At 43.6% G+C, this 27,570-nt stretch overlaps 1 protein-coding gene across 1 annotated transcript; it reads left to right on the top strand.

Moving 5' to 3' along the window:
* Positions 1-277: 277 nt before the first annotated feature.
* On the top strand, positions 278-10,283 carry LOC138489701 (gamma-crystallin-3-like). Its single transcript, XM_069617347.1, has 3 exons — positions 278-307; positions 1,828-2,070; positions 9,952-10,283. The coding sequence occupies exons 1-3, from the start codon at positions 284-286 to the stop codon at positions 10,222-10,224; spliced, it is 540 nt and encodes a 179-aa protein (XP_069473448.1). The 5' UTR covers positions 278-283; the 3' UTR covers positions 10,225-10,283.
* Positions 10,284-27,570: the final 17,287 nt, after the last annotated feature.

The raw sequence follows: 27,570 nt of genomic DNA, 5'->3' as shown, positions 1-27,570 counted from the left end.
GCAAACCCTTCTGTAACACGCCTAGCGATCATTGGACTTTACAAAGATTCAGTACAATCCAATGTTCCCGTGGGCTCTGTTACATCCTGACACTGCAGTGACCCTTGACCCTGGGTAAGCAGACCAACACAAAGGGTGAATATTCCCTGCAACCATAATGAATGGAAAGAGCTTTACATTCTCTTTCCTGGACAGCGAAATGGCACGTGTTGAGCCAGCAGTTTCAGCAACAGCCAATGTATATAAGGGCTGTGCCTGGCAGCACCAAGCCATCATCTACGCTATGACTCCAGCCAGCATGGGAAAGGTAAGACTCACAGGTGTTGGGAGCGCTCTTTGCAAACACTGCCTAATTGTACTCTTATCGTGTATAAAGCAATATTGGCATTGGAGACGAAATCGAGGTGCATTGTAAAACCTTTAAAGGGTGTTAAGTATAGTGGTGCATTTTTCTAATGTATCTTGTTTGTCATCTAGCTTAAAGGCAAATATGTCTCCGCATGTGTGGGTGTTAGAGTGGAAGCACGGCAGTTATCCTTGAGTTGCTTGTAGCACTGCACGTTTACTGCACAATGTATTTAATGTATGGTAGAACTGTACACCACAGTCAACATCTTAAAAAAAATACATGTTTTTTTGGAAAGCAGTATGGTCGTTTGCCGCATTTGTGTATATATAATTAAATATTAAAATGCATACTAATGTTTTGCCATGCATCTAAAAGCACACGTATTTAGGATGCAGCCCAACGTGTCGGTATTTTTTCCTATAACACCTTCAGTGTGTGCATGTAGTAAAGGGCAGCTGGTACAAATAATGTAATTATTGCAATCACCAATTTGGCTTCATGTAATCAATGTATGTTTAACGTGGGAACGGTGTTTGTATCCAGGTGTTGATCAGTGATCACACACTGCAAGGTCTGAATGCAATCATCGCTTAAGTTAGCTTGTTGACGAGAATTTAAAATTAGTCAATTTCTGACTGTATTGCAAAGCAAGGGACTATATTAGTCTGTTCATTGTAGACCCTGCAAGCTTTGTTTTTGAAAAAGCTGCCATTGGCCTCTACTGGACCCAGGTAGAAAGCGACAGTGTGAGCTCTTCAGAAAGGCAGTACTGGGCGCCTACCCTGGGCTCCATCATCTGAGATGCATCTGTTGTCCAAACACGCAGCAAATGTGCTCAGTTGCTAGGGTGGGGGGTGGCAAATTGCCGCGTGTCTAATGGTTGCAAGGCTTTTTACACCAACCAGTGCTGGCATTAAATGTGGCGAGAACAATGTGGCGCCCCCCACCGGCCCCTCCATCCAGCATTGACCAGGGGCACACGGAGGTGGAGAGGGTGGGGAGTGCGCACATTTTTGTTTAACTCCCAGCTCCTGCAGGAGCAGGGAGTTAGTCAGTGGAATAGGAGTAACTCTACATTCGACAGGACAATGTTGCCGCGAGCCAACCTCATTGCAGATTTTTAAGAGGAATATTACCGGGGTCAGAGATATCGCCTGTAGACTTCTTCCTAGCATGCCTTCTGTGTTTAGCGGCAGGGTTTGACAAAAGCAGTAATAGTGCATTGTGATATACGACACAATAAAAGAGAAGTTGAGCTAAAACACTCCTGTAAATGCAGCCTGTCGGAATAATATACAGTGACTGCTTGAATCGTAAAGACTGTGGGCCTGATTCACAGAAGCGTTTTATAATGGCAGAATTCCATAGAAAAACGCGCTGTGAATCAGGCCCTATGTGTGTTCGGATGTGCCCTGTGAGTATGATTTATGTGATGCATCCATTTTGTTTTTCAACTTTGCCCTCCTTTCTCAACCCAGATCATCTTCTACGAGGACAGGAACTTCCAGGGCCGCTCCTATGAGTGCAGCGTAGACTGCCCAGAGCTGCACTCCCACTTCAACCGCTGCAACTCCATCCGTGTGCAGAGTGGCCCCTGGATGCTCTACGAGCGTCCCAATTACATGGGGAACCAGTACTTCCTAGGGAAGGGGGAATACCCGGATTACCACAGATGGATGGGCTACAACGACTCCATCCGGTCCTGTCGTAGGATCCCAGAGGTACGGCCTGCTTTATGATCTCCCTAAAGACAACCATGTCTCTTAGTCCAGAACACTGTATGCACATTCCTATGTCCTGGGTAGTTAACATTGTTTGCCCAGCAGGGCTTTTCACAACATGGCCGTTTCCGTATTGGTCCCAATTGAGAAGATCATGTATCGACATTTAAACAGAATTTTGAAAGTGTCTTCAATACAATATTTGATTGCAAATTCATATATATATATTTTTTTTACCATATATATATTTATTTATGTATATACATTACAGAGAAATTAGTTATACTGTGCAGAGAAAGAAAGCAGGAAATCAGGTGCAGTCATTAAGTCACGGAACTCCAAGGGGGCTAGCAGTACGATTGTCATGTACATTTTAGGGTACTTTGTTCTGCATAAAATTTGCCCTTGGGTTACCAGTTTGTTATGTAACATTATTAAGCTTTTATATTGTACGAATAACAACCATACAGGTCTGACAGATGTGGTACCTTATCCAAGAAATTGGCATTTTGTGCCCTCCCCCAAACCCTGCTCCGACCCAGGGTAACCAGACCAAAGTCTGCGGAGGAAAAGGAAAAGGCTGAAAGTGAAGGGGGTTGAAAAGCAGGAATAGAAAAAGGGACACACAGACTAACCAAGTGAGAATACACGAGGGGGTGGAGGGAGCAGGGACTGTGATTGGATAAGGCGGGGTGCATGTGTAATGGTAGGAAATGGATCAGAAGAAATGCTGATCTAGAAAGAGCGTAAACAAGACTTCTCATGTTAATGGCCATTTTCCAGCGATGGTAGTTTCTTGTACAATGGAGAGAAGTGCTAGAATGAGTGAAACAAAGGTGTATAATGGCCCCTGAGATGTGCTTAGCCTTGCCCTTGAGACGTGTAGGCCAGTTTGTCGAGTAGAATTTTTAGGTACGCTTGGCAAACCCCATGGGTATGATTTGGGACTGCTAAGCCAGCTATCAGCAGTGAGACAGACAAGGATTGTATGTGCTAAGAGGCATATGCAGGGTACACAGTGGTGGGAAGGAGGGAATATCAGCACCTCAGGAGCCATACCGTGCACGGCCGCTCCATGAGGGTGATTTCACTAATGAGAGCTGTGGGGGGCACTAACATGAAGGAGACTGGTCTTTTGTTATGTGTTTTGATGGACTATCTAAAAAAAGTAGCCTCCTGGAATAATGGCAACGCCAAGTGAGCTGACACATCATAGTCTGGGAGGAGTCAGAGGCAGAATGAGATGAATTGGAGCATGGAGTCCACCTGAGGCATGGCAAGTACAATCTGTAAAATATGTGGCCTATGGCAAAGGCTGGCAAAAAAGAAGAAATGGCGGTGCTTTCATGACAATATCAACGTTCCCAATGTGTCTGTGGGATATGATTCAGAAGTGACAGCACCGCCAGGTGACAAGTGATTTGGATCATACCATCTCCGCAGGCATCATCCTTCACTCCACTAATTAAGTCTTCTCCTAAAGATACATTGATTATCCTTGTTTCTGAAAACGTAGTGTCATGCCCCAAACTACTGGCTATGATGCTCTACTATTAAATGCCCTAGCTTCCTCCCACCTACTCTCCCATCCCCTCAATCCATTTTTTAACATCAACTTATCTGCCTAAATGTATTAGTGTTCTGTGCTGGTTACTTCCTGGGAAGAGCTGGCTATACAGTGCTACGATAGTATAGTGGTCTTCACTCTTTCTCTCTCCAGATGATTTGGACTGCAGATCCCATGAGCCCTAGCTGGCATAAAAATGGCGAGGGATCCTGGGAGTCGTAGTGCAAAACATCCGGAGAGCCACAGGTTGCAGGTCCCTACCATAGTACAACAAAGAATGGGAGCGTTAACTTTTAAGGGGTGAATTTTCTCAATATCTCAACTTGCTACCAGAAACCGAGATTGAAGAATGGGCCAATGCATTTATTTTAAATGAAATATAATGATATGTTTCCATAAAATGTAGCCATCAAATTGTTCTGACATAATAGTCAAACAGAAGCCTAACTGAACTAGGTGCTTGTGTGGGATTATTAGTGCGCTCATGAGCTACAAAGTATGTCCTCACTCTCTCCTTGAATCCCTCCCGTACACCTAATTGTATTACAATCTATATCCAGCTACTGGTTTCAGTGGGCTTACTCAGTAACTCGGAATCACCAACTATTGGTAATTAGTATGTGGTCAAAAAACCACGGGACCAGACCCAAAGGCTTAGGTATGGGCAGTGGAAATGCATCCACAACAGTGTGCTGGAGTGCTGACAGAGGGAATCAGGATTCCCCTACACTGCATCCTCCGTCCATCCTGCTATCTTACTATGGGGTGTGCAAGGAAGGGGCAATCACTCAAAAAGGAGGACAGTTCACTGTAAATTGCACACCAACATCCTGAATTGATCTGTATCAACTAGTTCACAATGACTACAAGAAATACGACGCAAATGATGAACACACATGTACTAAAGTAGATTGAGAGGTATTTTATATGTATTTGCACTCATGAGAGAAGGGAGAGGAGTACCATACAGAAATGAAGCATCCCAGAATAGAGTTCTTTCCATTGGGAGGGGGTACATGTCATTGCGATTAGAGGGCCGGTTCAGGGAAGAGGAACAAAGGGAAATAGAATTGGGATGAGACAGTTCTGCAGATACGTCTCTACACAAAATGTATAGTAATGTTTCTTATTTACACAAAGTATAGAGAAGAAGAAGAGGGCTGAAGAGGGGCAATGATGCTGGATGACGATAGGGGTGCAACTTCCAGGTCAAGGAGGTGTCTCTTTGGGGCTCGTTTAAATCCCAAGACATTGGTAATGATTCAGATTTATGGGGGTGTGGATTATAGAGCACTTATTGTGCCTCTTTTCTTCGGACAGGCATCTGTCTTCAGTTCAGATTCCAGATGAGGGCATCTCGGGCAATCCTGTGAGCAAGTAAATAACGGTGCATACACATTCCAATGCTAACAAGCAACCCTACTAAAACCTTCACCCTTCCACATACACCTCCCAAACCTTAACTAAACACAACCATATCTCTTGAAACACAGCAATTGCAACAACAAACGCAGCAGAGCATTACACAACAGCATACAACGCACTCCGACCAGATACCACACCAAAAAGCTCAGCGAATGGTGTTAACCGAACTGAAGCTGCCAACAGCACATCACAGCCCACTCGCTCTTTCTCCAAACTTTGTCCTACTAACGCGCCCTAACGCACCGCCTTTCTTTCAGATCCGCCAGAGCGACAGGGGACCACTACAGTGTGATAGTGTGCGGGATAAATATCCTTTAACATTAACAATAACATATTACACCCATGAGCACTCTATTAGGTCATCTCCATCACTGCATGTGTGTGCAGACTGTGCCTTAAACCTTTCGCCTGTATGGCTATGCAATGGTCAAATGTGCTCAGCTAGCAGGAGTGCTCCCTCACCCCACAGACCTGTCCTCTTGCTTGTCCTATTATAAAAGCAGAATTGGGGTATCCATCTCTAAACAAGAGAACGTCCCAGCTGGTTCACAGATGACCTCGTTTTGATTGCCATCTTCCTGTGTTTCAAGGGCCCCCCAGTGGTTCATCAGGAACCCCTGGACCGGGTTCAAGTCAGGCAGCACAATCTCTTCACCGGGACATCAAAGCATAGAGATACAAATCAGAACTCTTGGAACCGGGGTCTCCGATTGCTACATGTACTCGTTGCATGGCCCCAGAGTCTTCCTTTTCTCCAGCCTCCCCCAAGGATACAGGCAGGAACAACCAGACAGGGGCTACGGGATTAGGCAATAACTGTTCACAGGCCCTACAAAAGCATACGAGAAAGCTGGCTGGTCCTCTCAAGTAACCTGGAGACGTTCCACAAAGGAAAGGACAGTCTTGTAGGTCACAAAGGACGTGTTGTTCCAGCTTGGCAATTTGCACAAACACATGCCTATTTGATTGGTCAGGTTTTGTGCACCTCTAAAGGACCAATCCTGATACTTGCCTTTGGCGATTCGCAGGACTTTTAACACAGTGGGCCGTCACTGAATCTTGAAAGAATGACATGGGGCAGCACAAATCACATTCCATACTCCCTCCCTTTTCCAAGATGGCCGATGCTGGCTCCTGCTAGCAGCAATAAAGACCTATTTTGCCCCAATCCCGTCTTGCTTCAAAGGCTAAACTGCTAAGGAGTAATTTAATTGGAAGTGATTAACAGATTAGGTATTGGTTTATTTTGCTGCCTGCTTCAATCAACAACAAACTGAAACTTTTCAAAACTGCAATTGATGAAAAAGATCTCCCTAAATAAATTCCATATCTAATGTTTCATAAAAGAGTACATAATGACATCCAATTTTGAAATACAGTGGATCTTCAGGGAAGTTTTTATTTCTGTCTATCAATGTGTCTTTGTACAGGTCATAATGTCCCAATTATTCAAACAATTCTTACCATGTGCTTTTAACACTAGCGCAGGGATGAGCATGGCATAAGGTGCTAGGCTCAAGGGTATTTTCCACAGTGCCACTTACTTAAAAACAACATCTCCATGCACTGCCGAACATGCCTGCCTACATTCATGTCACACAGGTGTTACCACTGGAGCTGCACAGGGAAGAGTGTAGTTCATATAAACAGTAACACACACAGGGCGGGGGTGAAATTACGTGCCTTATCCCACCGCCCATGTCAGGATGCAGTGCAGACAAGCAAACGCTTTACTACTTTGATACATGGCTGATGAACTCTCTTACAAGGTGCTTCTTAGGGCCTGATTCATGGAACGTGTAGCGCGGTCCAAAGTGACTTTGCACTGCCAACAAACACGTTGAACCAGGACTAATTTCATACCTCACAATATTCTCCAGCGAAGGGTGACTTACAGAACGGGTGAATGACCCGAAATACCTTGCAGCAGTGTGTGATGTATTTATTTATCCTCATGCACTTCCCACTGAATTATTTCAATTCTGAAGACTCGTGCATACAGTGACGGGTGACTTAAGGGCCCCTCAATGGTGCTGGTTTTGGGGTCACTTCAGGGGTACTCCTCGAGAGTGGTGTGTACGCTTTGATGCTCAATGCCAGCAACCATTAGCCTTCCTTAGCAGTGGAGGCGTCGTTCAGTCGCCCATGCGCATCTCTGCTCAGGCTAGAAAGAAGTTTGCTAAATTGTGCTCATTCCGATGGTGGAATTTAGACATAACGAACCCCGCCCACTTTGCAACGAGAGTTATTTTACTTAGGTCAATGAACAAACCGCAAGGTCTCATTTTAATCAACAGATGTGAAACAGCAATCTGTAGATGGAAAACTATTTAACTTTGACCTAAATCCCTGAAACATCCAGGAAGCTGTTAACATGCACTTCATTATGGTAAAAGAAAAAGCCCCCCGACGGACATCTTCAACATTCACAAATGCTGAAGTATCTACTGCAGTTAAATGGTTCCTTCATTTCACTTTAGTGGGCATTGAGAAAAGGACCTTGCATTAATCCTTTCCTCTAAACTGTCATGACGTTTGGCCTGGCGCAATAGGTCTCGCTGCTTGACGTGTTGCCGCTCCCAGCATTCAGTTACAAGACCAACACTTAAATGTTGGCAGCCAACAAAGCTGCAGCGGGCATTCCCATTTCCACACCATACAGGATGGAAGGCGTCGGCAGGGGGCACTGAGTCCGCAGGTGCTCCGTGGACCGTGCACCCCTTGGGAAAAGCCATCTGCGCTAAAAGTCCCTATACTTTCACAATAGCACTTTATAAAAAGATGTGCACTGGTAAGTATCCAAACCGTGGTGGAGGCTCTTGAATATGAGGCAATACACCTTGATTTTGACTCTGCTAGCCACCTGAAGAGAATAGAGGCACTCATGTTTATATCCAGAGGTTAGCAGTCTTCTTTGCCTTTTGCATGTGATTGATTTGGTAGGGGACGGGGGATCCTGACTAAGGGTGATTCCGTAGTATTTGCTCCATTCACCATGAGGTAGTCTGCCTGTGGGATATAAGAAATGATCTTGAGGACTAGCATGTGACTGACTGATCTTCCACACGGTCCATTGCATGGGATTCAAACCTTCAACCATGCTATTCTGTTTCTCATGCAGAGCGCTGCACATATTTGTGCATGATGTTGAGCCAAGTGATGGAACTCCATTTAATTTGTGAGATGGGGGTACATGTAATTAATCAAAGAGCACAGTAATTCGTGTTACTTTGTTGCCTTAGTAGTAGGATGATTGGTTATAATCCCTCTTTCCCATTTCATGAAACACTGCTCAACCATAGAGTAAAGTGGACATATACCGTGGCCACGGGTGTTTGTTTGTTACTTTCTTTCTTTATTTTTAATGCGTGCCAGAACAGAGGGTATCAGAGTGCAGGGTACAGGAATATTTTCAGCTTATGGTTCCAGAGTTACATGGTTACACAATTATAATACAGATACAGAGTTATAATACAAAGGTTTGAATGCAGCATCAATATATATATATATACATACAGTAAGCATAGTCGGAAGACATTACATGAAAAAGATAGGTTCAACATGATCTATACCTAGTGGTTTGTATTCATATTGCAAAGGAAAGGGGATATTAGGACGATGACTGAAGTGCATTTAGTGGTGGTTTTCTTTGAACCAGTTGATGTTATGTCTGAAGTTCAAGTACGTTTGGGGTGCCCTCAAAGCGGGGGGCAGGGAGTTCCAGAGCTGTGCGGCTTTGACTGGGAAGCTGCTTCCTCCAGCTTTTGTCAGCTTGAACCTTGGTACGATCAGGCAATTTGTATTAGCAGTTCTGGTAGGCCGGTTGGAAGATTTTCTGTTAAATCCTTGTGGCAGTGACATGATGCCTCCTATTGAAACCTGCTATTATCCTGATCACATGATTTTGGATCATTTGTACCTTGGAGAGGTTGCATTGTGCAACACCTGCCAAACGGCTGCCACACTCTATACACTCATGCAGTCATTCGCCAGTGTGGCTCCTCTGATGCAGATCTGAGCTCTGACTGCAGGTTTTCTCACACTATGTGCAATGGTATGGTTTCCCCCCAGTATGGGTCCTTTGATGAACACTCTTGGAAAAGGGGCCCCTGAAACTTGTATTGCACTCTGTGCATCGGTGGAGTATCTGATGCTGGTTCTGTTCTGAGCTGTAAGCACACTTTTCTCACACTCCATACAGTGGTATGGTTTCTCTCTAGTGGGATCTCATCGGTTTCTTCGCCTGCACCGCCTGCCCATCATGCCAACCACGGGTATACCTTCAAAGAAGTTCTGAATACTTAGATACACAATCATTTATGTATTATCTGTTACCTTCATCATCAGATTTCAAATTTGGTGGGTTCTTGAAAAATCTGGCTGTGCCACAAACCATCATTAAAATCAATGTTAATTTCCACTGACTTTTGGTATCTTCTCATTTTCTGACAACTGTGCTTTACATTTCATCCCCACATAACAGAGACAGGCAGTATTGTAACTTGTGTGTGAACTAGGTTGCAACTGAGCTAAGACTCATTAACCGTATATTTAAATTCACAGCCGGTGATGTTGCTACTCAAATGTTTATCTGTCCCCTCTTACAGCATATGCATCGGCTGCTTTGGGAACAACTGGCAGACCCAGATCAAATATAACTGAACCAGTATTCTGCCTTATAATGTGCACTCATTTGGAGATATGATATGCTGGCATCAATTCCTTTTGGAAACATAAAAAGTATGGGCCTGATTTACAAAAGCTTTTTACAATGGTGCATCCCCACTGAAACAAGCTTTGTAAATCAGGCCCTATGTGGACTAATGAAAATTTGTGAATCTATGCATTGTTTTGCGTGATCTTAGATCTTATTCCTTATTCCATCACAGCATCGTGGTTCCTTCAAGATCAAGATATACGAGAGTGGGGACTTTGGTGGCTACATGAGGGAATTCACAGAAGACTGCTCTCAGCTCCGCGACTACTTCCGCTTCAATGATATTCAGTCCAGCAACGTGCTTGAGGGGCACTGGATCTTCTATGAAGAACCACACTACAGAGGACGCCAGTACTACCTGAGACCGGGCGAGTACCGTAGATACACTGACTGGGGAGCCAGAAACCCTAGGATTGGCTCCTTCAAACGTGTCGACTTCCACTAAAGATGAGGGATGATTTCACTGTCCTTTCGTTCCATATGGTTAATTAAAATCTTTGAACTATTATTTGTTCTCGTTTTTATTAAACCCCCAAAAAGCTGAAAATATTGCGTACATGAATTCAATGTTTTTCTCTCTATCACACATGCATTCATTTAACACCTGGAATTGCCTGCAACATTCATAAATTAACCTTGGTATTCATTAATGGAAATACAGTACGAAAAGTGATAAATTTAAATAATTTCCATCACTGTTGGCAAAAGTAGTAACATGCATTAACAAAGCCAGTAGGTCTAGATTTGGTATACAGAAAAGCTTTTGCGTATTTGGCCTACAGATATCTTTTGTTATGTTACTTTATGTTAAGGTCCTTTGTAGAGTGCTTGTACACCACTGAGGTAGTTTCTTGGAGCTAGGTGTCCGCAAGGCAAGAAAGGGATGAGTGGGTTATATGTGCATTGTTGTCTGATTAGGCCTGCAGGGATGGTTGTAGTGCATTTGCTTTGAGTGCACTATTTGGTGATGAAAGGAAGTGCAGTTGGAATGAGTGTTATTTTTGTTGAAAATCAGCAGTGACATTTGTTTGATGTAGGTGATAGTATATTTGAGTGTAATTTGTATTTGGCCTACAGGGGTTCCACACTTAGTTTGGTTTAAAAAAAAGAGGTATGAGGATTTCGCACAAGGGGTCAGCGTGATATTATTTGTTGAGAAGAGGTAGTGCAGTAGGTAGGGGTTGTATATTTAGAACTGTGCCTACCAGTCTAGAGGAGTCCAAATGGTGGGAACAATAATGCAGATAAATCCTCCAGAAATGCACAGAAGAGTTGGTGTGGGGTTTGGATGTTACATGTTTATTTAAGTTCTTTCTTTTTTTTAAATTAATTAATCTTTTCTAGCAGTGTGTGGGTGGATGGACTAGTGGATGAATGGATGCCTGGCCGGTTCTATGGGTGCCTGGGTTTGAAAGGATGGATTTTCTGTTTGTAAGCTTTTGTGTTTAGCAAAAAGACATGTCTGGTCTGAGTAAGCGTGTCTGGAGGTAGAGGGATTAGAAAATGTTGGGTTGATTTAGAGTGGTGAGTAGAGAGGTGGTTTGAGTCAGAGAGCGGTGCTGTATGATGGTAAATGCTTGTGTAACTAGAGCAGAGGAATTCTGGAGATCTCGCAGTAGGCCTCTACACCATGGGTCTCTCTAGTTCTGACCCTCTTTCCCTCACACACTGTGGCTTCCAGCTCTCCTCATCTTCCTGATCCCTTTGGAGCCAAGAATTTGTTGTAGAGATTCCAGGTTGCTCACTCTTAACAATTGTGGGATTTTTTCTTTTTTTAGATTTGTATATGGTTTATTCAAACCTTTACAACCAAACAACATCATAAAACATGTACTCATTTAAAATACAAAATGAATACTATCAGACATAACAAAAAATGTGCCAAAATGGAATAAAACAGCCATCGAAGGCAAATAAACTATTACCGTAATCTCTTCAACCAGCAATTTTTAATGATTTTATGAAAGCTGCTACAGCAAGTGCCTTGGAAGTAGAAAAAGAATGCAGACATCTATTCCACAAGTTGTTTAAGTCAAGGCGAGGTTAGTTTGGTAAAATAAGACAGCTTTTCGAAATGAAGAGCCAGACATTCCATAAACAAGTGTTTAGCAGATTCCAAGACTTCTTCGTTCTTAAAAAACTTACAGGTGGCATCTGAGCGATCTATCAACCCTCTCCTTAAGAGTATCTCCTTCATAGGCAGCAAATTCCAGCAAACAACACATTATGAGGGAACGATAGTACAGGTTCGGAAACAATAATAAGTACGGGGCAATCGTCCCGCTATTTCTGTATTCATGGGTTAAGTGCTGCAGTGAGGAGTACCCATAGAAAGAATAAATAGTATTCGTCCAGTCCCACTTGTGCAAAAGGCTTTTAACTTCATCGGCCTAGATATCAATAAGTCAATATCCACTTCAAGCTTACTCAAAAGTGATTCACAATAGATACTCAGTTTCTCAAGAAAACTAAAAGAAGCAGATCGTGATTGGTCCATAGCTTGTCGAAGGAAATGTCCTTCAGCATACGGTGAGTCAGTGGCAGGTGCCACAATCTTTTGAAATAAAGATAAAGTCAACCTCCAAACCCGGGCCCAAAGAGATAGTAGCCCCAGCTCATATCTCATTGGTGCCACCAGCACGGTGTTAGAAACTCTGAGTACTGTTCTCCACATCTTCCCCTCAAGACTGTCCAGGATGCAATTTCATGGGCCAGAGCTCCAAGCCATACATCAGTTTAGGGATCACCTTCCCCCCATAAAATTGAATAGCCGCTTTTATAGAAAACCTGTCAAATTTTCTATCAATCATTAGAAGTTGGTTTGTTAAATTCTTTGCTTTTAGAGCAAATAATGCCTGTATATTTCTCACTGATGGATGTGCAGAGAAGTGGCCATGCAAATAGCAAATTTGTTAAGCTAACCATGCCAGATACAGAAGACTTTTGTAGAGACCACGTGTGGGATGCTCGTCTCTGACCTGACCCTCCCACCCACTCCCTCCTCCTGCCTCCATCAACTCCAGGTTTTTTATCTTAGAGGGAATAAATATTAAACCATTTTCTTTTGCGAAATTAGAGAATGCCGCGACTAACCTCTGCACTCCAATGCTGGAGCAGTCAAACAGTAAAAAGTCGTCCGCGTAGGGCATCCAAAATAATTGTGTTTTTGAAAATGTATTGCCATGTTTAACTACATTTTAATCCATATTTAGTGGCACATGTGCTGTAAAATTCAATACTTGGACCCTTTTATCCAAACTTTCTTGGTTGAAGAATGCCCCAACCCCATTTTAGAGGGGTTCGGCATGCACTCTGCATTCAATCACATGGTGTAATATGGGGTCTCTTGAAAAACATTTCCAGGGCTACTTTTGGTCCTTAGCCTACCCTTGTTTATACTAAATTCACTTTTTGGACACTGCTTGCAAAGGCCCAGATCTGGGTTTAAGACAAGCATTTGCATAAGGTTCTGTAAGGTTTTCAATGTGTACTTATGCTTTCCTATTTCAATGTTCAGTATTTGCACCCATTCACTACATCCATAGAGGGAAAGCAGGACTACTTGCCCACACTGTTTTAAAACCAATGTCGTGTTTTACTTATAGGCTGAGTATCACTAGTATCCCCTGTGATGTTACTGCAACAAAAGCAGTGAACAGAGGTATTTTGCTTCAGTAAGAGTTGTTTCCATTGCAATGTCACTACAGTGTGATGACATTTTATAGCTTGACTGCAATGAGAGCAATTGCCCTTTGATGTCACTGAGGTAAGGACAGTAGTCGGTGTGGTATCACTGTGGTGAGGGGGATTTCCTGGTGACTGCAGTGTGGGCATACCATGGTATGATAAGAAAGCTCCCAAATTGATGTACTGCACTGGGTCACATATGGAAATGCACATCCTATGCTGCAGTAAGAATATGTAATGCAGTGCAACTGATTCTTATAGCATGGTGCTGCCATGTTGGCGGACTCTTGCATTTTGGTTCTGCAAGTGTATGGAGAATTGGAATTAGTGACAGCACAGTGGAAGGCAACATGCACACTCATAAGTGTTGATAAATGAAGAACAGAAGTACCCAATATCTGTGTGCAAATTAGAATCTAGGTGAGTGGAATTAAGGTACGTGGAGTTTGTGTTGACATTGGGGAGTTCCAGGTGTTGTCATGCTCTGTTGTGTACAAACAGATTTCAGCCTGTAAGCATTGATGGTTCTGGGAGGTTCTGCAGTGGTGGGATCATGGTAGCAAAAGGGAAGAGTGGCGAGTGCGTGATAGAACAATTTGTAGTTGCAGACCATTTTCATATGGTTGATGGTAGATTGATGTACACATTTTAAGGTTGAAAAAGGAAGCATGATGAGTTTTCAATTGGGTGGCACATCGTGTTTAAATTAAAGTCCTTGGTGTTGTTTTCTGAGTGCCAATGATTTGAGTTGACCCAGGCCTTCTCCTGCATCTTTGTGGTGTTCATAATCAATTTTACTGACGGGGCATTCTCTTGTTAACGAGGCAACAGCGGTTAATTTCATGTACTTTGCATAGAGCTGGAGGATAGCAATGGGGAAACTCGTTTGTCTCGAAAGCATAACAACGCAGAAAATCCCAGGTTCGTATCCTGGTCCCACCTTAGAAGCTGGTATTTAACATGTTATGAAAGATGAATTGATTAAAAGGTACACATGTTTTTTCCTAGATAATTTGTGATTATGTGGGAGCTCAACAACTCATGTGAGTAAGCTAACCCAGAGGAGCACTACTAACCTCCTCTTTGCACTTTTGATGGGATCTCACGCGTTCCCATTTCCAAAGTGCATCAAGTTAAGGGATAATGGGCTAATTCCAAATTGGCCAGTGCGGTAATAAAGTGCTGGTATTAACGCATAGCGGCACGTTACCAGCCAACTATAAGTATGCCGGTGGGGCACCTGATTTACCTCCAGCCAAGGGCTGGAGGTAAGTCAGGCATCTTACATGCAGAAATAACCTGAATTACTGGTGCAGGTAATACAGGACAATCCCCCCATGGACTCCAATGGGACTTCATGAAATGGGCATTTACAACCCTTACCGTCATTTGTAATCCGGTAGCAATTCCACTGGACCAAGTGGCCGTAATGGTAATTCCATTTTCCTGTATCGCAAACCTGGAATGAGCCTACTATCGTGACAGAAGGTGAAGTATGTTGTGGGACTCCAGGTTCAATGAAGAGTACTACAAGGCATTCTTGCTTATTTCGCAATGTTTACAGCAACAGATAATTGATTGAATTCAGAGGTATCTTGTCAGAGAATTTGCACATGTCCTGCTGCAGAATGTCTGGCAGAGTGAATGAGCCTAGTGGAGGAGGATGAGCTGGTTTTAAAAACCCTCAAGGAAGGGGAGGATTCAATAGCAGACAATCACTGCAAGGTTGGAATTGCAGTAAATTAGGACATTTAGCAAGAGTATGCAGAAGCAGGGCAGGCATGCAACAAAAGAATTGGCAATCTCCAAGAAGATGAATGGGATATGCTCCACAGAATAATACAGATTCACAAGTATATTATGTCCAAGACCACACACAAACTCAGATGTATGCACCACAATCACAGCAAATACAACAAGTCCCAATGCAGATGCAAACGTCACAAGGGGAACAACAGCAAGCACCTATGCAGACAACAGGCTTCGACACAACAAATACAATATATTCCAATGCAACAGGCAGGTACATCATAGCACGTGGATACGGGAGCCACACAAGTGGCTGCGTCCAAATCGGGGAGTGTCACTGTGGTAGGAGGGAATCCTTTCACAGGTACGGGGATGGATTTATATCATAATAGGACAGCCCACAGAAGGGCCTGATGTGTTCAGTACTATCTTTTACACCAGACCCCCAAGAGGAACAAAGGGTCAAGGTGACGATGAGGTAAGACATTTTCATTTCTTGTGAACACTGGAGCAACTCGTTCCTGCATCTGAGGGAAAATATCCAATGTCCGTCAATGCCATGAATGTGCAGGCATTTTCTGGGGCGATGAATTTAGTTCCATTTACAGACAAATTACCAATTTCTATACGTTAACATGACATGTCTATGCCATTTTTAAACTCTAGACAAACGCTGATAAACATACTTGGGCATGACTTAATGACGATATCTTTTACTGACGAAGGAATAGTGAGTTCAACTCCAGAGATACATTATGTAAATGTGAGGGAGCTCATATTAGCATTTACAGGAAAAAAAGCGTTACACATAGTACCTCTAGACGAGGAAGTGTTTTTGTATGGAGTGACTGTCTTATTATCATGGTTGCCTAAATTGATCAGTAAGTTATTGAGAATACCTGATAAGTTTTTGTTCAGGCCATAGATCCCTATGGACAACGAGGAAGGGCAAATGATCCCTTTCGAACTAGAAGCTGCAATAGTTAGAGAAGAAAGATTGACGCTTCATGGGACAGATGATGACGGACGGGGATGGAGAATGGCAGTAGCCCTTAATGAAGGATATAGGTTGACAGATTTGACAGATGAGGAGCTATTTAGGGATGACTATTCAAAAGATCTCAGTATTTTTCATAAATCTCTCTTATTGGATCAAAGGAGAGAATGCAGAAAAAAGAGGCCACCATGTTTTCAGGAAGATTTGGAAAAAGTACCCAGTATCTTATGGACTACAAGTCCATATAACTTGGACCTATTGAAAGGAATAGGAGCAGTTAAAGTTAAGCTTCAACCAGGAGCAATTCTGCCACATGCAAAACAGTACCTGATGTTCAGAAAAGCGGATGAAGGTATATTCAAAACCATATCCGCTTTAATGAAGCAAGGCATTTTGGTACCATCTGATTCCCTGTGTAACACGGCTGTGTACCCTGTCAAAAAATCTATTGTGGGGGACGTGGAGATTTATCCAGGACCTTCGCCCTTTGAGCAATATAGTCAAAGCAGAGTTTTCCTCCAAATCCTGTGACAATTGTGTGCAATAGCCCATCGAAAGAAAAGTATTTGACTGTTGTACATTTAAAAAATGCATTTTTCTCAATTACCCTTCATGAAGACTCACTAGATTTGATTTACTTTTCATATGGAACGATTTGCCTGAAACACACTCATTTGCCCGATGGGTACTGTGAGTCCGCATCAAAGTTTGAACAGTATCTTTCAGATGGACTTGAGTAATGTTCATCTTGAAAGTACTGTAATTCAATATGTGGTTTACATTTTAGGGTGCAGTGAAACAGAAGAATGGTGCAGAGAAGACTCTGTCAAACTCATGACTGTACTGGCACAGAAAGGGTACAAAGTAGATAAGGAGAAATTACAATACTGTCAAGAAGAAGTACTGTACAAAGGACAGTTGATCTCACACAAAGGAAGACAAGTAACACCTGAAAAGTCAGAGGCTATTATGAGAACTGAACAGTCAAGAACAGTGAGACAAATGCAGCCATTTTTAGGCCTATGCAATTATTACAGGTCCTGGGTCTTATATTACAGTACGTGTATACGCCCAATTTTAAAAGAAGGACTCAAAGAGGCACAGATGGCTACAAATAAACAAATGTGGACAGAAGAAATGACTAAATGATTTTATGAATAACAAAAAAAGCAATCAGCACAGCCCCTGTGCTAGGGATTCCAAATTACGGTGAATCATTTTACTTATTCGCTCATTCAAATAGATAATTCATGGCAGCAGTGCTTACACAGAAAACAACACTAGGACATGGTCATAATCCATTGGCTTACTATAGTGGGATCGTAGATCCAGTCATGAAAGCACATTATCCTTGTGAGCAATTTTTAGCTCCAGCTGCATTTGCGATTGAAAAGGCCTCAAGTATAACCATGGGGTGTTCAGTAATGTTGTTCGTAGAGCATGCATTATTTTCTATTTTGGAGAAACCCAAAGGTACATTGAACACACAAAGAGGGTCAGGGTATGAGGTAATTATCTTAAACCCTGCAATCAAAATTGTTAGGTGTAGCACAGTGAATCCAGCCATTATTATAGTTCAACCAGTTGGAGAAGATGACGATGAGCAAGACTGTATAACGTATACTGAATGTTATGATGATATTCCCCGAGTTTGAGAGAATGCTCTAGGAAGGAGGAAGTGGCTTTCATTGATTGGTCATCGAGAATTTATCAAAAAATGGCGTGAGAAATATTGGATCAGCAGTGGTAAAACTCAACTGAGAGGGTCCATTTGAGGTACTGATTAACAAAAGATTGTCCCCAAATTACTCGGCACAGGCTGCAGAATTAGCTTGCTTATTGATGCGCTACGAAGCTTTGATGATGAGGAAGTGACGGTGTACTCTGACTCCGCCTATGTGACATTACAGTACATGCAGGCCTATCACGTTGGAAAAGGAGGGGCTTTCTCTGCGCAGATGGCATTTCAGTGCAACATGCACACTGATTAGAAAAATGTATTGAAACACTGAGTTTCCCAGAGACAAGCCGCAGATTTAGAGGCCAAAAAAGCAGCCTATTACCCTACCACATTTGAAAGTGAAGTTAAGAATATAAGGCAGACAACAGTGTGATGCATGGTGTTTAAGGAAGGATTTAATACGACGTACATTGTACAGTTAATTGAAATTCAAGGACAGACATTGCAGGAAGAAAAAGAGTTGTAGAAAAACAGGGATGTTCTCTATCCCGACTGAGACAATTTGGAGACAGGATAGCATGGGAACGACAGCTGTGCCTCTAGCATTATTGAGGGTAACATTGTAGCAACTTCACTACCCAACGCATTTGACTCAAGAGAGTCTAGCTGCTACTATTGCAGAAGAATCGCTCGTACCTAACCTATTTGAACATGTGGCACAGTTCATTATAAATTGTATTGTGTGCCAGAAATGTACTGCAGGACACACTTTGCGAACAGTTAGAGGTGTAATCCCCAGACCGAATTGACCATTTTAGCATCTACATATCGATTATGTAGATATGCTTCTGACTTGTAATGGCCATAGATACATGCTAGTTGTAGTATGTCGCTTTTCTAGATGTATCAAGGTGGGTCTATACACGCTCCCTGATGCTGTGTGTGCCATTCAGAATATACCCTCACATGCGGCTATGAGAAATATGGATGAACTCTAAGTAAAGTCTGATGACTACAGAATGATGTCATAAAGGTGATCTATGAACCTATGCTGAAATGGTATGTAAATACATAAACGGACAATGTAACTGAAACACTAAGAGAAACAGGTGCCTAAAAACAAAGTAATCGTGAATATAAGAAGATGAAGTAATATGCTGACCAATAACTGTAAATACACTATAATGCAAGGTAGAAAAGGTACATAGAAGCTTGCTAAAGAGAGGTATATACACAATGTTTAGGATGGCCACTGGAAGAAAATGGATTATGGCCTGTGTTACGAATCAACCCTTCTACCTCAAAAGACAAGCCTAGGTTTGCAAATTGAAGAACTGATGAAGAAACTTTTTTTGTGTGCAGAATAAGGGAGTACCTTAGCCTGGGATGAAGGAGGCTATTTTGAGAGATGGGTGCAAGGCACAAAGAGAGTCGAATGAACTGTGCATAAGACATATTTCTGCTAAGATTAGACAAGTACTACTGCAAGTGCCAAGTGTTGAACAATCACTAGCGCAAAAGCCTGTGTGAGGTGGAGTGACCAAGTCTCTAAAGGCTAGAAAGGGTAATGGCAAATAGTCATAAATGAGAGGCTGATATGGACAAAATTGTGGTCTCCTAACACGTGACTATTCATTAAAAGCCCAGCTGGAGATAGCGGTCTGCTCATACTCCCTCGAATGCTCCAGAACAATGAGCAGAATACAAGGTCAAATACAAACAGAAGACCTTCGTTAAGGGTCAGGTCAATGACATACAATGGATTTATTTGGTAAAATAAGAAACTAATTGATGCATCATGAGCACCTAGGTTTAATTTCTACTAAACAAGCCGAAAGTCCAAGGTTGGATGGGGTTGGCAACCAATCATAGATCCTGCAATGCACATTTACATCCAAATGTTTCATTTACCAACCCGCTGCAATATTCTCTGCTATAATCAGTATATTACGTATGTAGAAGTAGCTCAGGGCATGTCCTGCAGACAAGGGGCAGCCAATGAGGTATTAACACTTATATGATTTTACAAATAGACATGTTTCCCTCATCCAATCCCTCCCGTTAAGAGGTTTTGCAAATGCCACGTAGGATGACGGCATAATTGACATATGAAAAAGTATATAAACTCTCAACAAACAAGTTAAGGTGTGAATACACATGCATCTATTTTGATAGCAGTTACTTGTCCCTGCTTTCGTTCATTGAGATTAAACCAGTATTTTGCCATCTTCCTTGGGTTTGTCCGGTTAGTTGGTCTAAGATATTTACTGGTAATTCCATCTAGCACATAGAGGACGCTTCAAAGTGCTAGAGCACAGTATCCATTTCCAGAGGTTGCTCCAGAACCACATCATCACCCCAAGTAGCCTTTTCCAGATTAACCGTGGCCATGGCTGTTTCCTCCTTAATGTTTTGAATAAAATCTCCAACAGACAGCCCCATAGCCATGGCAATGATCGACGGCTCATTGCTGACAGAAAGTGTAGCCATGTTCTCGCAGAGCTCCCCGGCTTTGTGATCAGTCATTATACCCTGCAAGTCCTCCATCGCATCAAGACCCATAAGACAAATAAGGTGTATAACTATCATTGGAATCGCTGGTACTTCCATGGGTTGTTTTTCCCTCATCATAACTGTAGCGGTTCATAATTGCAGTTTCCTGAATACCACGCTGAATAGCTCCAGGGAAGTTAGAAGAGCGCACATGTTTCAGAGTCCCACAATAACATATGCGCTGTAAGACCCATCCTCAGCAGCATCATATCCTTAGTGCTGCACCTAGAGATGTGCCTATTTATAGCCTATCCAATTTATATACAATTGATATACAATTAATATATACATTATTGGGGGTATTGTCAGATTTATATTAAAATGAATATTGCAATTATTGGGGACATTATCGAATTTATATCAAATGTATATAAAATATTTGGGGTCAATAAAAATTGATATACAAATTATTGGGGTTCAATCAAATTTATAGGTTTTCAGGGGGCATGACTAGAGGCTGGGAAAGGGGCGTGGCCACCTGTAAACTGAAATGCTTGATGAATGGTGTTCCCCTCTACTACTGACAGTAAAAAAAAACAAAAAAACATTGGATTTGTGTGTGTAGATCTTGGTGACTACAAATATTGTTATAGCGTAATGTATTATTAACATTTTGTACCTCTCTTTCCCCTTAACTCACAGCTCATGCAGTTCAACTCTACGTGGAGTTAGTGCCTTTTTAGCCATTGAAATATATAGTCCTTTTGCAGCAATGAAAAAGCATCATTGTATCCTCTTTACAAAATGTCACAAAGTCTTCTCTGGGCCTGAGGTCAAGAGGTCAAGAGTAATGGAATTGAATAAAGTGGAGTCTTTTATATCGAGAGATCACCCCACTTGCATTTAGAGAGGTGCTGTCATGGGGGCTGTACTGCCACTGTAAGACACTTGTGCTGGTCTTTACTTAATAATGCCACATCTGCAACTATCAGAAACACTCGTGATGGATTTTGCCAATAAGTTCATTACTGCTGCTATAAACAAACACTGATAATTGTCTTTACCCAATAATGCCATTGCTTCTTTTGCATGAACACACTCATGATGACTTTGTCCAATATGGCCAGTACTGCCACTTTAAGCAAACGTTCATTTTGGTTGCACATAATAATGCCATTATCCTCGCTGTAAGCACATATTTGTATTGTCTTTGCCCAATAATGCCAGTGCCACCAATATTAGAAGACATTGGGGGTCCTCAGAAGTTGGGCGGTATCCCAGCGGTAAATGCACCAGGATACCACCCAATGCTAATAGCGTTACCGCAACTAGGTCCAGAGCACTTAGCGCTGGATCCCGAGGTTGTCAGGAATGGCACTCTGCCAAGAGTGGCACAGGGTACCCAGGTAGATTTTGGGTGGCTGTGCCGAAGTAAGGTTTCAGATAAGCACACACAGCAGGGAGTTAAACAAGAAAGAAGAGTAGTAAACTGTAGCTGTGAGCCAAAAGGGGCAAAAGATACAAAGGTACAAACAAACTGGATTCCCTCTTGGGGTGTATGCTGAAATGGGAAAGAGTGTTCCACGAACCTTAGGAAACTCCAGCCTTCTGCACAGATTGCTATAACAGAGGCCCACGCTGTATGCTCATGGCTGGGAACAACAGCAGTGGGTGTCTGTAACACTGAAAACGCGACAAGGGAAGGGGCAGAGGTTACCTGCCGGAAACCAACAGGCAAGCTCTGTACAAAGGGATTACATAAGACACATGAGAAGACAAGAACAGATATATCCAGCGAAAAGGAAGTCAATGAGCAATCTAGCAGAAGGAAATGAAGGAAAGGCAGTTAGACTGAAGTAGATAACCAAAGGTGGAGTACAGAGGACTCAAGGAAGAGAACAAGGGAGCAGCAGTCAGGAAAAGAGAAGGGCTGCAAAGTAGGAAGCAGGTCTGCATTCAAGAGTGGGACTAGGTGCAGGCAAACTGTAGTGGACTGCGGAGGACTGTAGTAGGCTGCAAGGCAGGGAGTCCAGAAGAAACAGGACAGAGAGAGATTAGTAGGAGGCGACAGACAGGGAGCCCAAAAGAATAGGGCCGCGAGGTAGGGAGCCCAGAGGAGCAGGGCTGTAGGCAGCTAAGTGTAAACAGGCTGTACTGCAGAGGAGTGTAGCAAGCCGCAAGGCAGGGAGTCCAGAGGACACGGGCTGTAGGCAGCGGAGGGAGCAGGCTGCAAGGAAGGAGCCCAGAGGACAAGGGCTGTAGACAGCGAAGAGGTGCAGGCTGCAAGGTAGGGAGCCCAGAGGACAAGGGCTGTAGGCAGCGAAGAGGTGCAGGCTGCAAGGTAGGGAGCCCAGAGGACAAGGGCTTGGAGACAGCAGAGGGTTGCAGGCTGTAGGGCAGGGAGCCCAGAGGACAAGGACTGTAGGCAGCCGGAGTGAGGCAGGCTGCAGGGCAGGAAGCCCAGAGGACAAGGACTGTAGGCAGCCGGAGTGAGGCAGGCTGCAAGGCAAGGAGCCCAGAAGAGCAGGGCAGCAAGGAGTGAGCCCAGAGGAGCAGGGCCTCTGGCTGTAGAGGGCTGCAAAGGACTGTAGTAGGCTGCAAGGCAGGAAGCCCAGAGGACAAGGGCTGTAGGTAGAAGGCAGCGGAGCGTGATCGGCTGCAAGGCAGGGAGCCCGGAAAGGGCACTGGATCAAAACAAGATAAAGCAGCAACAGGAACAGCATACAAAGTAGCGGGTCAAGGCAAACAGGAGCGGGGAGATCTCAAGATGCAAGACACTGTGCTCCTGCAGGCAGCTGCTTCTATACAACCCTGCCCTGTTCTGAGGCAGGCTAATTGACAGCACCTGGGGCAGCACACCTGATGACAATCTGCCTCCTCCCTCTCTGGTCCTGAGCAGGTGGAAGCAGCACTGGCCGCTAGGGCTTCTGGGGATTGTGGTCCCAATAACGATGAATGAGAATAGCCAAGAATTGAGGACTGTAGCCAGGTGCATTATGGTAAATGTAGTTAATTGAATAAAATAAGAAAGAACCAAAGTTGAGCAAATGGAAATAAAAGACCAAGGTGTGAAAAGGAGTTGTTCAAGGAGTATTAGGAGGATAAATGAGTACCAAGTAGTCCATGATGGTTGCCAATGCGTGTGCCAGCGGCAAGGGCATGAGAGAGGTGTGGGGGGATGTCTCTATTCCCATTGAGTCCCTTGGACCCAATGGGGCATATTGGCCGCAATCACTGCGGCACAATTTGCACCACATTCTTGCACAGCAAGTGGGCAGAAACTCAACAGATTTACCACCAGTTGGAAGCTGAAGGTAAAGCTGGCTGACTTTCCACCCAACCCATAGTTGTGCAGAGAGGTAATGCAGCAGTAATAGCGTTACTGCCCCATTTTTACCGCTCCGTCCAATTTATGATGAGACCCATTGTCATGATGGTTGTGTAAATCCAGTATTGTCCTTCAGCCAGCATCCATATTATGTCAGGATTGCAATCAGAAATCAATACTTTCACCTCCCTAAACCTCCTGGCTCTCCCATCTCAACAGGTAAGTGTGCATACTATGGGTCACTAGCCTATATTCATCTATCGCCAATAGTCTGTGCACCTGACAATGCATACTAGGCCCATGGTTGGTGTTATACTGGTGTGTCCAGTATTGCCCTAAGTCTAGTGAGTATATGCTTATTTGTATATGTACTCCTCCCACATCAGCCACCCACACCTCCCTCTTATGTATTGGGTTTGGAGTGTGTGCTGTATTGAAATGTTCAACTGTCGGTTGATCATTGGAATATCCATTGGGATTAAAAAATTGTCCCAAAGTCAATTAGACAAAAAAGGTGAGAAAGCCACAGCAAAGTGTAAAACAGGATCACTATTCCCCAAAAACTTTGCAGGTTTCTGTGCACTTTGTACGGACAAAATAAATCTTCATCTTCACGATGGACATCGCGCTTGGCTTTGTTTCTACCCTTGTTTCTGGCTTTTCAATTTCCGGAAAAATAAATATGATTTCATAGGATGTGGAGGTTTCTGGAGTTTTTGTTAACTTCACATTTTCGTCTATTATTGCCTGCTTGTCAGGTTGTTCAAGAAAGAGAGTGTCCTCCCCTAAGGAACTGGGGCATATCCCTCTGGCGCTGCCTTAAGGTGGTCAACAGACACTTGTTGTGTACCTTTTATATGGGGCAGGGCTGGAAACACTGCTGTTCTTGAGGCAATACGTTTCAATACTTTCACAGGAGGTCGGCATTGTGGTCCAAGTGTTTCTTTATAATGGATCTTCTCCAGGACATAGTTCCCAGACTTCAAGGCAGACTGTGACTTTTCTTTGTCTTGATGCTGTGGTGCTTCTGCACCATCCATGGTGTCTCTTTGGAGATTTATGAGGAGCAGCTGGTCTGGCCTGTTGAGAAAACTACACAAATTGTCTAAATCAGGCATATACATAGGACCACCAAACAGCAACTCGTAAGGTGTTTTACCCTCACATTGAGAATGGTGAGGTAGATTGTTAATGCCAGACTGCACTATAGGTACGTAATTTGCCCAATTATGCATTTAGTCAAGGCTTGCTGTATTATCCCATGGGCTATCTCTATGACACCATTAGCTTGTGGGCAAAACTGTTTTAGAGAACTGCAGAGTAGAGCCCCAGCTTGACAGGGCCTCTCTTAAGGCTTTGCTCGCTAAGGCTGGCCTATTGTGAGCTCGGAGCAATTTCGGTGCTGCCATAGCTACTAAGGTCAGCAAACCCTTTATGACCCCTTTACAATAAACTTACTTCTGAAGAATTAGCCAAGTGAACCTTGTGCACGAGTCCACCACGACTAACAAATATCTGTACTTGTTGACAGGTGTCAGTGGACCTATGTGGTATACATGTATTCTAAAAAGGCACTGTTGCCCTTGTTAGTGTGCTTACTGGTGACCTAGGGGAATTGTTGTACACTGTTGGATGTCTGTCAATATATGGGGCCATTTGCCATGTACTGTAGTACCTCTTTACTAAGCCCTGGCAACCAGTATCGATCCTGCAAGAGTTGTGTAGTAGCTGAGATTTCTAAGGCTACAGTTGCACACACTGCAGAGATACATTTTATTCTATCATGCTTGTTCAGTAGTACCCTGTCAGCAGGTATTTCTTTTGACTTAGGTATAGTGACTATCACTGTATTCTCTTTTACAGCATGGGTATAAGTAATGGGGAGTATTAGGACTGTTAGCATCTAAACATGTGTTTATGTTGTTATCCATGTATGCGGCTGATCCGGTTAATACAGCTACCACTTTTTGCACCGTCCGCTGTCTTGCAAAGTGAACAGCAAGTTCATTGCCTGCACTGTGCACACAATCCTTCCTGTGTGCTTCTGTATGCATAATCCAGATGAGAGGTCTAACCTTCTTGATGTTCCATATTTTTTCCCAAATTTGCTTTGACAATAGTGGCTTGCCTTTAGAATCTCTGAATAGGTTGGCTTGACACCATTGAAGGTCAAAGTTATAACCCTGTTCTAAGAAGTCAAACTATGAACTGCACCTCCTCAGAGGTATTCTTTCTTCCCTCTCCCTCCCCCAAAAGCTCACTGTCTCTAAAGCTTTGGTTCTCTCTAGGCAGGACTACTGCAACAGCCTCTTTCTAAATCTGCTTGCTTCCATCATCCGCCCTCTGCAACTCATCCAGAACAGGACTGCAAGACTTGTCATTGGCCTCAAGCCCAGGGATCGTATCTCTACAGCACTGACATCTCTCCAGTGGCTCCCAGTGACTGCAAGGATGAAGTTCAAGACCCTCTGCATCGTCCACAAGGCCTTCTGTGGCCTAGGGCCTCAATAGCTCTCGCTTCGTAAATACCTTCCTACTCGAGCTCTTTGCTCCTCCAACTCCCTCAGGGTCATTCACTTCTCCAAGCAACAAGTTGGTGGTAGATCTCTTTCTTCGGCTGGGGCATTCCTCTGGAACAGCCTCTCTGCCTCTCTGAAGCTTGATGAGAACCATCTCTGGTTCCGGAAGCACCTCAAGACCTTCCTCTTTGCTTCTGCCCTCTTTCTTCCTCTTGCCTGCTGATTTCCTGTCTGATACTGCATTTGTCACCTGGCTATGCTCTTATTTCGGGCCAGGTCCCTGTCTGCCCATTTGCACACCTACACTGCCTCCCGGCACCCCTTGCACTTGGGTCTGTATCTGTAATCCTACATTCCCCCTACCTGCACTTTTGGACACCTGCTGTCTGCACTTACCCTTGCACTTGCCACCTGCTGCCTGCACTTCTTGTTATTATTTTGATCCCATGTACTGCACTGCCCCCTCCCCTTTCCCCTGGCACTTTTCTCCTCCATCCTCTCCTGCACTTGCGCGATCTCAATGTCACTTGGTCTAGTAAGATCGTTGTCTCTGTCCTCCCTCTGTTCTCCCTTCCTTGTCTCATCGCACCTTGAAACACTAATCAGACACAATTACTGTGGGTGTATGTGGATTTGTTTTAGTGCAAGGAGGAGGCCTTGTAACTCACCAACCTAAGCTGATGTATCCCCTATATGCTTTGTTTGTGTATCCTAGTGTTCAAACTCATTATTGTGGTGGAATCACCGTTTTACAGCAGCACAGGGAACGGAATTCCCAGATTTCCCTCAACAAACTTGACATCAACTTCAAAGCCTTTACCATCGATGGAATTACAATACCAGTACCCATTGTGGTTTAAACCCTAGACGTGTATCTAGACTCCACCTTGTCGCTAAACAGGCAGGTCAGTGCCATTGCCTCCTCAGCCGCATACACTACAAAAGTAATTTATGCCTGCAGGCATTCCTGTGCCCTGACAGCTGTCTCACGATTGTGAGAGCGCTCATAGGGTCAAGACTGGTCTATTGTAACACCCTATTTGCAGGCACCTAGTTTCAAAAACTCTACAAAATAGAGATCATTCAAAATAACCCCCTCAGAGCTGCTCTGAACATTCCTAGGCATGATCACATCTCAGCTACCAGGCACAATGCTCACTGTATACCCATTCAGCAGTGCATCCTGTTTAGAACACTGGCTATTAAGCATAAAATGCATAACAAGCACTGCACCAAGATACCTCTCTCAGAAAATGCTGAAGGCTCAATCAAAACAGACGCACCCGTTCACTCTATACCAACCTCCTGATCACCCCAAGATACAGAATGAAAAGAGC

The sequence above is a fragment of the Ambystoma mexicanum genome, chromosome 9, assembly GCF_040938575.1.
Source record: "Ambystoma mexicanum isolate Mex_15411 chromosome 9, UKY_AmexF1_1, whole genome shotgun sequence".
Taxonomy (NCBI): domain Eukaryota; kingdom Metazoa; phylum Chordata; class Amphibia; order Caudata; family Ambystomatidae; genus Ambystoma; species Ambystoma mexicanum.
The sequence above is the reverse complement of the archived record's forward strand: the minus strand, read 5'-3'. Positions and strand labels throughout refer to the sequence as shown.